Source organism: Carcharodon carcharias, chromosome 15 (genome assembly GCF_017639515.1).
Source record: "Carcharodon carcharias isolate sCarCar2 chromosome 15, sCarCar2.pri, whole genome shotgun sequence".
NCBI classification, from domain to species: Eukaryota; Metazoa; Chordata; class Chondrichthyes; order Lamniformes; family Lamnidae; genus Carcharodon; species Carcharodon carcharias.
In genome coordinates, this window is record NC_054481.1 from 59747489 (window position 1) to 59759931 (window position 12443).

General features: G+C 43.2%; 1 protein-coding gene across 10 annotated transcripts in view; it reads left to right on the forward strand.

Annotated features, from left to right (window-relative positions):
* LOC121288670 (trinucleotide repeat-containing gene 6A protein-like) overlaps nucleotides 1-12443 on the forward strand; it is a 184802-nt gene that overhangs the window by 98956 nt on the left and 73403 nt on the right. For all 10 annotated transcript variants that reach the window (XR_005945407.1, XR_005945408.1, XM_041207375.1 and 7 more), the window contains one exon: nucleotides 6551-9349. Coding sequence is in view for 8 of the 10 variants with exons in the window: in XM_041207375.1 (XP_041063309.1) it covers nucleotides 6551-9349 (2799 nt within the window). In the remaining 2 variants the exon portion in view is untranslated. The remainder of the gene's footprint in view (nucleotides 1-6550; nucleotides 9350-12443) is intronic.

A 12443-nucleotide genomic window follows, 5' to 3' on the forward strand; every position in this document is an offset into this window, starting at 1 on the left:
CCCAAATCCATGCCCACCTTTCCTGCAATTCCATCTTTGTATGTCAAGGAGCCCAACTGGGTTCCCACTCCCCTCCTCTGGCTCAGTGCTGAAATTGCCCTAATCAAAATCTTTGATACAGTTGACCACGCCATCCTCCAACACCCTTTCTCCATTGTCCAGCTGGATGAAACTGCCCTTGCCTTATTCCATTCTTATCTATCGAATTGTAGCCAGAGAATCACCCGCAATGGCTTCTCTTCTCACTTCAGCAACATTACCTCCAGCTCCCCCAAGAATGGACCCTTGGACATCTGTCTCATCTACTTGCTGCCTCTCGGCAACATTATCTAAAAATACATGTACACTGATGACAAATTGCTCCATCTCATCATGACCTCTCTTGACCCATCCACACACTCAGATTTGTCACTCTGCTTGTCTGACCTCAAATATTGGATGACTAGAAATTTCTTCCAACTTAATATTGTGAAGATTGAAGCCATTGTCTTTGTTCCCTGTCACAAACTCCACCTCCTGATCACTGTTTCTATCCCTAACAACTGTCAAAAGCTGCGCCAGACTGTTCACAGTCTTGATTGTGTGTTTGACTTTGATGAGTTTGGGACCACATAACTGCTCCATCACCAAGACTGCCTATTTGCACCTCTGTAACATTGCCCAACTCTGACCCTGCTTCAGTTCATTTGTTGAAACTCTCATCTATGCCTTTAACTGTTCCAATGGTCCCATGACTGGCCTTCCATCTTCCACTGTACATAGACCTGTGCTTACCCAAGAATCTGCTGTCCATATCGTAACTTGCATCAAGTCTTGTTCATCTAACACCACAGTGTTTGCTGGCCTACATCGGCTCCTGATCTAATAACGCCTCAGTTTTAAAACCTTCATTCTTGTTTTCAAATCCCTCCACAGTCTCGCCCCTTTCTATCTCTGTAAATACATCCAGCCTGAAAAGCCATTAAGATCTCTGTGTATCCCAGATTTTAATCACTCCACCATTCATCGTCATGCTTTCAGTTGCCTAGGCCCTAATCTGTAGAATTCCTTCAGTGAACCTCTGTTTCTCCTCCTCTTTTAAGATGCTTCTTAAAACCTATTTCTTTGACAGAACTTTTGGTTATCTGTCCTGATATTGCCTTCTGTGATTGGATGTCAAAAAAAAGTTACTACACTCCTGTTGACAGCTTGGGGCGTTTTACTGTGTTAAAGGTGCTATATAAATACATATTATTGTTGAAACTGAATCGATGACAGCATTTAAGAAGGAATTGGTCAGAGGGAAAATATAAAAATATAAAATGGAATGAGCATGGAAATAGAATTAAAGCTGAGAAAGCTTCTGCACAGTGGGCTAGTGGTCACTTTCTGTACCAAAATTTCTGTGAAAAGAGAAAATATTCACTCGTGAGCACTGGATAGGTTTTCAAATAGAAACAGGCTGTCCAAGTTACTGGGTGACTTCAGTTACTAGGCTAGTTGATTGAACACTTTGGTTTCTTTGGTTCACTTTTGCTAACTGTTTGTAATGATTGGCATTTATGTATTCCTTAAAAAATATTCAGCATGTTGACAATATCTTGATGAGCTCCAATTGTGATTGTGTATTTTTAATAGTCTGTCACCAGACTACTAAATGGAAAGCAGCTAATAGAGTTTGTAATAAATTAAATATCAGTTTTACAGTGAATATTTTTAGCAAGGCATTCATCGGATCTTGCATTACACTTGACTACAGCCTGTGTGATAGGAACACTACCCGAGCAACTCACAAGCAGCTTGCTTCACTTGAGCTCATGGCAGACAAACAGCTTCATTTGTCCTTGGTTTCTCCTTGGTAGCCAATTTCCACACTGCACTCAACCTATGGCGTGAAAACAACAAAAGTGTGAGGCGCTGTGGCTGGAATTTTCTGCTCTCTAATTATGCAAAATATTTCAACCAGCATGTTTTTTTTGTGATTTTTAAAACAACTTTTTCAACCTAAGATATAACATTAGATTGAGAAGGTGCATAGTCTCCACTTCGCCTGGAGCTCTAATGCTGGGGCCGTGTGTTCGCTGTGATTTAGTTTCTGGCTGCATTTTCCCCAGCAGCCATTTCTTGAATGTTTGTAGCAAAGCTTGCGCAGTGCTGCTCTGTTACTGTGGCTGTTGCTGTGCTTCTGTTGGCTGCATTTCAATATTGACTAGTGCACTGATGGCAGGGATTTCAATCACCTCCCAGTAAAAAGGGATTTGCGTAATTATCACAGGGATGATGCTAGACTGCATGACATTACATGTGCCTTGTTAATCATTCAATTTTGCTGTTAAACTAAGATTTAGGTTATAAAATGTTCCTGCTTGGTAGTGCATGATTTTAGTTTTGCGTGTGGCATAAGAGACTGCTCAGACTAACCTTGGCAGAGGGACAAAATCAGCTCCAGGGGAGGCTTTGGCAGCCATGTTGTAGAGCAATTTGAAGCTGTACAGTCCAGCTGAGGGAGAAATGATCTTTAATTCAGCGTTGCTGTCTGGAGGGAACAGGATCTAAGAGAGAAAGGTGTCTCTAGATTGAATGTTTGCTTTAACCTCCTGTGGATGCCCATGTGTTATCTAAGTTTATGGGGATATATTCTGATGATTTCTCTTTTGTGTTTCTGCGAAACGGCAACAGCTGCATCATGTGTCCTGCTGAATGCAACCTATCGAAGGCATGTTTTCTTTAATATTATTCACATGCAATTTAATTGTCAGAATGGCTGCTCCGTTGATATTACTGGCAACACCATCTTGGTATGCGTGGCTGGACGTAGTGATATTAAAAGATCAGCTTATCATGTAGGCTGAAGTTAGAGGTATTTTGCTAGTTAAACTTCATAAAATTAAATAGGCAAGTTAGAAAAGTTGACTTTGCATTCTGTCACAGACTTTAATGACAAGTCTATACATTCTCCACCACCAGTTATCTCTTGGCAAGCATTCATCAATTAGGTGCTTAATCAAATACTTGGACAAGGATACAGCGTGAAATTGAGATTCTCCATACCTACACACAGTATGATGCACATGTTCAGTAATTTGTTTAATGACCAACAGATGGTTTTGATTAGTTTGTACTGGCTGGAGATGGTACCTTTGCAACCAGGGAGAGGGAAAAGCAACAAGTTCGAAATCAGGAATGTAAAAACACTTGACTTGTTAGTAGTTGCTTGCATTGCATAAGGAAGGGATGATAGGAAAGATGATTATAATGTGCTTTCATGTACTAAGTAAAGGTTCTCTTTCTACAAACTTAGCTCAGTTTTTCTGTTTTTTCCGTAAATTTGATCTTTGAGATGATTGAAAACTCGTGCATATTTTTACTGCGCACGTTTTTGCTACCTTCTAAGAATGCAATTTTATTACCTGTACTTTTCTTCCTATCTCTCCCAAAATTATTGACAATTGCTGTATCATAGTTCCAAATTAGCCAACAAAATGTTAGCCTGGTCAGTGAACCATTTGAGCCCAGGGGTAGCAATTACAATGGAGCTGGTTCCGGCCTGCACACATTCACTTTCTAATTCTGGTTACTGGACAGCAATTGGGAACAATGCTCTGCTTTACTTTGCTTTCTTATTCCTTGCCCCCCACTTAGCCTAAAAAAATTAAGATTAGCTTGATTGCCATCTTTCAGCCTGGGTCATAATTTTTAATTTCATTCTTGGATGTGGGCATTGTTGGACAGCCTTGAGTAGGTAGTGCTGAACTGCTGTCTTGGAGCTCCTGCAGTCTGTGGTGAAGGTATTTCTATAGTGCGGTTAGGTATGGAGTTCCAAAGAGATTGAGGGGCTTGCTGGGCCATATCAAAAGGTAGTTAAGAGTCAACAATGTTGCTGTGGGTCTGAACATGGTGTCTCAAATCTAGCTATCCGAAAACCAGATTTTTTATAAGTTGCTATGCATGGATTTCAATTCTTAAATGAGTGAAATAGCTTACTGGCTTGTTCAGCTCGGGTGCTGCATTGGTGCAGTGGTGCACTAGATTCGTCTTTGGCTTACGTGCGCTGGCCTTTTCCCATATTCCGAGTGGCCCAAGCAACCCTTAAGCTGGCTTGGCCTGATCCACCCAACCCAGAAACTGGCAAGATCCGAAATACAGCCATAACCAGACTAGGTAAGAAAAGCAGATTTCATTCCCTGAAGAAAATTGGTGAACCAGGTGGGCTTTTAGCAATAATCTGGTAGTTTCATGGTCATTGTTACCGATGCTAGCTTTTCATTCCAGATTCATTTAATTAACTGAATTTAAGTTCCCCAGCTGCTATGGTGGGATTTGAACTTAGGTCCAGGTCATTGATGCAGACTTCTGGACTACGATTCCAGTAACATAAGCACTATGCTACTAAACCCTCTACTAATTTACTAGTCATAGAAATAAGTAACTTTTATTCTAAGGTTGGTGCTGTTTATTTAAAATTGATGCAACACCAAAACTTTTTTGCCGAATGAAGTTTACATCAGGACTCGGAGGTTAGTCATTTCATCTGTGAGACCTGGTTATAAAGCTGCAAGGTCTGTGTCTGACATACATCACATTTGCTGACATGATTAGCATAAAAGTGTTCCTTTCTGATAGAGTTGATATAAGTACTTGAGCTTTACTGTAGCTTGTAATTTGTATATTGGTCACAGTTCAGTACAGATGGTGTCTAAATTCTAGCTATCCAAAAATCAGACATTTTTATAAGCTGCTATGCGTGGATTTCAGTTCTTAAATGAGTGAAATAGCTTACTGGCTTGTTCAGCTAGGGTACTGCATTGGTGCGGTGGCGCACCGAATTTATCTTTGGCTTACATGCGCTGGCCTTTTCCCACACTCCGAGTGGTCTGAACAACCCTTGAGCTGTCTTGGCCTGATCCGCCCAACCCAGAAACTGGCAAGATCTGGCATACGGCAAGGACTCTGTCTCGAGGTTGCTGGTTTTGTGGCATTGGTCACTTCCTGCTTTTTGAAAAGGAAAGCCAAATCATTTCCTGATGGGACAATCATGTCCCCTCTGGCTGTAAGGATCCTGCTTGGGAGGTCGCAACCCAATTTAGTGGGAAGCGCGAGTCCATAACTCAAAAGTTGTCCATAATACAGTATTAAATTGGCATTCTATAATTGGCAGGTGTCAGAATGGAAGTGTCCTGCTATTTGTATACTTATCTTGTCAAGTCTACGTTCATCAATCACGCTTAGTTACTGATGCAGAGCAATCTTTTGGGGAAAAAAAGACTACCAACCATTTACTTGCAGACAGAAATTTACAAGCCATTATTGTTGCCCTCATTGTCCTCAATTATTTAAAAACTGTATTTTCCAACTGCAAATTTTTGCACGGCTGCATTAAAGGAACAGGCTGAGTTACCAACTATGTGCTCCAGGCTCTGCAAGTAATATTGTGGGAAATCCATTAGTGTTTTTGCAAGATTATAAAATAAATGCAGATAAAGGAGATAAACTGAAAAACACAGAATCCCCCTTCCCCATCTCACAATCTTGGACTAAGCTGTTCAAAGGCATTCAATCTCAAGGCCACCCTGTGTTTATCACTTTATATAGTGAAATTACATTGGTCCTAATTATCCTTCCACCAGAGTTAATCGATGCTTCTTGTCACAGGGTCATCATTCCTTGAAGTAGCACTCCAGATTTATCTTATTTGTCCCATTAAATGTCTAGTATAATTTCCCCATTCAAGATTATGTAGCCTAAATTTCTGCAGCCTTTGCTCATTACTTGTTGCTTGGATACCAGAGATCAGCCTGGTGGATCTTCTCTGGACCAACTGCATGACTCGAGTATTTATTTCCCTTGATCAAAATTGGAAAGTAATTGAGGTGCTGTGAGACTAGAGTACTTGTATAATTTTAGCATGATCTCTTCCAATGTGTGCTCAACTGATTTAGCAACCAGCAATATAATTCAGCATTTCGTTTTCTATTTGAAAGTAAGTATTTGTACGTTTGCTGTTGACATTCCCTTCCTAACGTTATGCGGATTAGAGACAGCAGGAGTAGGATTTATGTACAGAACTTCTCTGCAATTGCTATTTGACTTGAAGTTCTGCTCCGATGATTCTGTAAATTGATTTGGGGTGCGCATTCAGCCAACTATTGATAAATATTGTTATAGAATTGGGTTGTTCAATAGAAAATATCTTAAGATCAGTTTTCTTTGGCAGAGCAAAAGGATTCTTTATCCTGCGGTTGCATGTACTGTGGGTTCACTTTTTCAAGTGAAGTACAAGAATCTACAAAGGCCTAGGTCCATGAAAGTGGTTCACTTGTTTTCTTACATTCTGAAAGTTGCAACAGTATTGGTCTGATAGTATATGTAGATATTTGTATGGTAAGGTGGCTGCACTTTGTGTGAGGCCTGCAAAAGTTCAAGCAGTGGAATTGAAATTGCTATTGGCACTTCTCCAGTGCCTAAATTGGTAAACAATGGACTTCATTAAGAATATGTGTATTTGATAGAGAATCGCACTGTGTTGCTGAGAGGATAGAATGTAAACTTGCGATTCCTGTTTTTCTTACAGATATAAATCACAGTGGTTTGGGATCGCATTATGAAAATTCTCACTGGGGACCTGTCTCTACTAACGGTGACTCTTCTACAAATTGGGATAAAGTTATTGTAGACGGTTCCGACAAAGAAGCCTGGCCTTCAATCACTGGCAGTGACCCAGAGTTAGCTTCAGAATGTATGGACGTTGACTGTGCTTCAAGCTCTGGGTCAGAGAAGAACCTCAATATCATGGCTTCGGGGAACACAGTTGGTGATGGTGATGGCAACAGAACAGGCAATGGAAATGGTTCTTCAAGCCAGTTTGTGGTTGGAAATGTCAGCAATAATGTAGGAAATGGAAGTATTAACGGGCCTTGGGGAGGATCTCGAGGCCCTTTGTCAAGCACATGTCAGGGTTCAGCAGAAAACGTAGATGGCAAACCAGAAAGTGGCCATGGTAAACTGAATGCTTGGGGCAGCATAGGTTCCACATCAACTGGATCCTTGAATCCAAATGCCAACCTGGGTGGCTGGCCAGTTTTGGAAAATGATGGAAATACTGTGCAAGGACCTGTGCCAGGTGGCAATTCTGGCACCAATGTTCAACGTAGCACTGTAGGTCAAATGATGAATAATCAGAGTGTTAATATGGGATCGTCAGCTCATGGTTCGTGGGGAGGACTGCAGGAGAATTCTGATGTAGAAGTTAATGGTACAAGGAATGTTTCATTCAGTGGACAACCTCAAAACCTTAACACTGAAATGAATGGACCAAATAACACTACTAACCCATTGACCTCTAGCTTACCAAACTCTACTAGTTCGATGCAGACGAATGAACTGCCTAAACTTACAGGGCCTGGGGCCTGGGGTGTACCCTTAGGAATGAGCACAGTAAACCCATCTCAGCTTCAGGCCTGTTCAATTACAAATGGCACTTCTGTTTCTCAACTTGGCAATGGAGGAATTAGTGAGGGAATGAACAGTGGGTCACATGGTACGACTTGGGGTACATCCAGCACTAACTACTCTGGAGAGAAATGTCCAGGCTCGAGCAGTAATTTGGGGCAAACTAGTGGTGACACTGTGAATGCAACTCTAGCACAATCTGCTATTAATGGATCTGGGAGTACTGCTTACAAAAGTAATGGGGGAAGCAATAGAGGAGGAGTTGCTTGGGAATCTGGTGTGGTCAACTCCCACAATGTGGCTTGGGGGGCGGGGAACAGTGCAGGCTCCGGAGGGACTAGAAGAGTCTGGGGAAACCCAGCACCAAATGCAAACACTGGCACTAATGTCTCAAATGGGGAATGGAACAAACTGCCTAACAATCAGCATTCCAATAATGGTCTAAATGGAAGTGGTAATAGGAAGGGAACAAATGGATGGAAAAGTCTAGATGATGCTCTTTGTGGTCAGAATCAGAATTCTAATATGTGTCAGCCAAGTGAACAGAACAATATGTGGGTTAAAACTCCATCAACTTCAGGTACAGCAGACAGTGAAGGGAGCACAGAGAGCACAGGGAGTCGCCATGATAGAATGAGTGTAGGAAGTGGTGATGGCAATAACAGACGTGGTGAAAAAAGGAAACCTGACCAACCGGGTATGGTCCAAAGTATTCTGAGTAGAACTGACTTGGACCCACGTGTCCTTTCCAATACAGGTTGGGGGCAGACTCCAATCAAACAAAACACTGCCTGGGATATTGAACCTTCAGCAAAGAGTGAGAGAAAAACTGACAATGGAACAGAGGCCTGGGGAGGTTGTGTGTCTCAAACTTCAAACTCAGGGGGGTGGGGGGATGGGCCTGGCCCTATCAGTAATGATACCTCATCAGTATCTGGGTGGGGGGATCCAAAGCCTGCTACAGTCTCTTGCAACACAGGATGGGGAGACACCAAAGGCTCAAGCAGCCAAGGGGGATGGGAGGATAATTCTGCTGCTACAGGATTGGTTAAGAGCAATCAAACATGGGGAGGGAATAAAGAAGAAAAGTCAGCTGCGTGGAATGATGCACAAAAGGTCAAACAGGGATGGGTTGATGGGCAGAAATCAAACCAAGGTTGGGGAATTTCTGGAGCTGATGGATGGGGAGAGAATTCAAGGAGTGGCCAGTGGGGAGAATCACAGAAGACGAGCTCAGGCAGTTGGGATAATGACAGTGATAGATCTGTGTCTGGGTGGAATGAACCTGGGAGACCAGGCACAGGCCGAGGCACATGGGCAAATAGTAGCAATTCAAACCCCAATAGTACTACAGGTTGGGGGGAGGCCACCAAACCTGCTCAGCCCCAGGGCTGGGGGGAGCCCATCAAGCCTATTCAGCCCCAGGGCTGGGGGGAGCCCGGCAAGGCTGCTCAGTCCCAGGGCTGGGGGGAGCCCCCAAAAACTGCTCAGTCCCAGGGCTGGGGGGAGCCTACCAAGTTGAGTAACTCCACAGACTGGAATAAGCCACAGGACAGTAATGGTTCTTGGGGAGCTGCACCTCCTGCAAATAAGTCTTCTGGCTCTGGCTGGCTCAATGGCCCGATGCCAACTCCCTCAAAAGAGGAGGAACCTACAGGCTGGGAGGAACCTTCTCCAGAATCTATTCGCCGCAAAATGGAAATAGATGATGGCACTGCTGCCTGGGGGGACCCGAGCAAGTACAATTACAAGGGCGTGAATATGTGGAACAAAAATTCGCAGAGCATTGGCAACAGTTCAGAGCAGCCAGCACAGGTCCAGCCTCCTCCAACGTCACAACAGGCCACACTACACCAACAGCAGCTTCCACAGCAGATGCCACCGCCAAGTGCCATGCAGAACAAGGAGAACAGTGGCTCTGGTGAGTTTAAAATTGATTTGCAGCTTCAGAATTGTGAGAAACAAAAGGATGAAATTTGAGGTTCTGGTGTTTATTTTTGTACAGTATATTTGGAAATTTCAATTAGAAACTGCCCTGTATTTATTTGCAGTACCCTCTGCCTGTGTGTCTATACTAAGTCCTCACTTTAAGTCACCTTGCTTAACACCGTTATCTCATGTTACTGTCGTTTATGCTTCAAGGCCCATGTTCCAATTTGTGTCACCATTCTTGGTTTTACATTGTCTGCACATCACCACCTGCCAATCACCCCACCCTGGCCACCAGCACTGAACTTTGGGCAAGCTACTGCCACAGTCACCAGAGACTACGGGGAGAGCATGAAGCCTGAGATCTGGGAGCACAGGGCAGGGACCGGAAGCTGCCCCCTCTCCTGCACAAGCACTGCCCACAAAAACTGTCAGAAAGGAGTGTAGGCAATATCAAGGTAGAGACAGTGTGGCAAGGAAATGCAAGGAAAAAAGTTGAGGTGCATTTCAGGAGTGCTGTGGGCGTGGTACAGAAGCTGTGCTACTCGGGGCTTGTTTGGATGATTTAGTGTTATCTAATTTGAATTTATTCAATGATTCCTTTAATTTGCAAGTTATTCCAGCTGGGAATGCACAGTGCTGCACATATACAGTATTTCAACTTGAGCTTTGGCTTTTCTGGGCAAAAAATGTCTGAACGAACCCAGCTCTAGTTTTAACATTGATTCCTATGGGCATACATGATTCATTTAAAGTTATTTAACTTAAAAGTCACGATTTTCAGGAATGCAACCACAACTGTAAGTGAGAATTTAACTGCATATTAATTTATTAACTCGGCATGATCCAAGGGTGTATGCAAATCAAAAGTGTTCAGAGGTGCCGGGTATGCATTTGTAACCAGGATTGATTCTTTCTGCCTGGTTACTTCGTATGAAGTCTTCATACTTCATCAAGACCTGTAAGCCACAATAAATTTCTAGGTAGAAATTTCTACCTTAAAGAAGAATCGTGTTTATTTTGGGAATTTGTAGCTGGACATTTTAGTAATTGGGATATTCATGTGTCTCAATAAATTTAGGTGCAAAGTTTAATTTTCATTGCATACTGTGTCTCTAGTTTGTGAGCAAGTAATATGTATAAATATGCCTAGATGAGGTGGATAGGGGAATTTGTTACTACTAAATTCAATGGGTTTATTCACCAAAGCAAGATGTCCAATTCACCAAATACTTCTGTATTGCCTTTTCCTACCATTCCTGTCCAAGGAAAGTGACGTCAATATGTGTTTCAAGGTCCATATCAGAACCAACAACATAGGTAGAACAAAAGAATGATGTTCTGCTGAGAGAGCTTCAGGTGTTAGGGTCCAAATTAAAATGCAGAATATCAAAGGTAATAATCCTAGCATTGTCAACTGAGCAACGTGCCAATTGACATAGGGTCGAGCAGATTAGAGAATTGAATGCGTGGCTCAGAGTGGTCTGGGAAGAATGAGTTTTGACTCATGGGGTACTGATACCAGTTCTGGGGAAAGACAGAGCTGTTCCATTGGGATGGGTTCACCTTAAACCGGGCTGTGATCAGTGACCTGAATGATATAACTAGGGCCGTGGATAGAGCTTAAAACTAAAAGCAGAGGTGGTAAGATGAAGGAAGATTTAGAAATCTAAAGACGTAAGTTGATTACCACGTACTGCTGCCCCCTCAGCTGATGAATCAGTACTCCTCCATATTGAACACTCTTTGGAGGAAACAGTGAGGGTGGCAAGGGCGCAGAATATATGCTGGGCGGGCAACTTTAATGTCCATCACCAAGAGAGCTCAATAGCACCGCTACTGACTGAGCTGGTCAAGTTGTAAATGACATAACTGCTAGACTGGGTCTGCAGCAGGTGGTGAGGGAGCCAACGATGGAAAAACAAACTTGACCTCATCCTCATCAACCTGCCTGCCATAGATACATCTATCCATGACAGTATCAGTAGGAGTGACCACCGCACAGTCCTTGTGGAGACGCAGTCCCGTCTTTCATCATTGAGGATACGCTCTATTTTGTTGTGTGGCACTTCCACCATGCTAATGGGGCACTTTTTGAACCAATCTAGCTGTTCAAAACTGGGCAACTATGAGGCGCTGTGGGCCATCAACAGAATTGTACTCAACCATAATCTGTAACCTTATGGCCTGGCATATCCCCCAATGTACAATTACCACCAAGCCTAGTTCAATGAAGATTGCAGGAGAGCATGTTGCGAGCAGCACCAGGCAAACCTAAAAATGAGGTGTCAACCTGGTGAGGCTACAACACAGGACTACTTGCATGTCAAACAGCAAGTGATAGAGCTAAACAGTTCCAAAACCAACATATCAGATCTAAGCTCTGCAGCCCTGCCATATTCAGTCATGAATGGTGGTGGACAGTTATTCAACTCAGTGGAGTAGGAGGCTCCACAAATAACCCATCCTCAATGATGGGGAAGCCCAGCACATCTGTGCGAAAGAAAAGGCTGAAGCATTCGCAACAATCTTTAGCCAGAAGTGCCGAGTAGTTGATCCATCTTGGCCTCCAGAGGTCCCGAGCACCTCAGATGCCTGCCTTCAGCCATTTCGATTCACTCCACGTGATATCAAGAAACGGCTGAAGGCACTGGATACTGCAAAGGCTATGAAGCCTGACAACATTCTGTTGAAGACTTGTGCTCCAGAACTTGCCGCACCCCTAGCCAAGCTGTTTCAGTGCAGCTACACATTGACATCTACCTGGCAATGTGGAAAATTTCCCAGGTATGTCCTGTCCACAAAAAGCAGGTCAAATCTAACCTGGCCAATTACTGCCCCATCAGTCTACTCTCCATCATTAGTAAAGTGTTGGAAGGGATCATCAACAGTGTTATCCAGCGGCACTTGCTTAACAATAACCTCCTCACTGATGCTCAGTTTGGGTTCCACCAGGGCCACTCAGCTCCTGACATATTACAACCTTAGTTTAAACATGGACAAAAAAGCTGAACTCCAGAGGTGAGAGTGACTGCCCTTGACATCAAGGCAGCATTTGACCGAGTATGGAATCAAAGTGCCCTAGC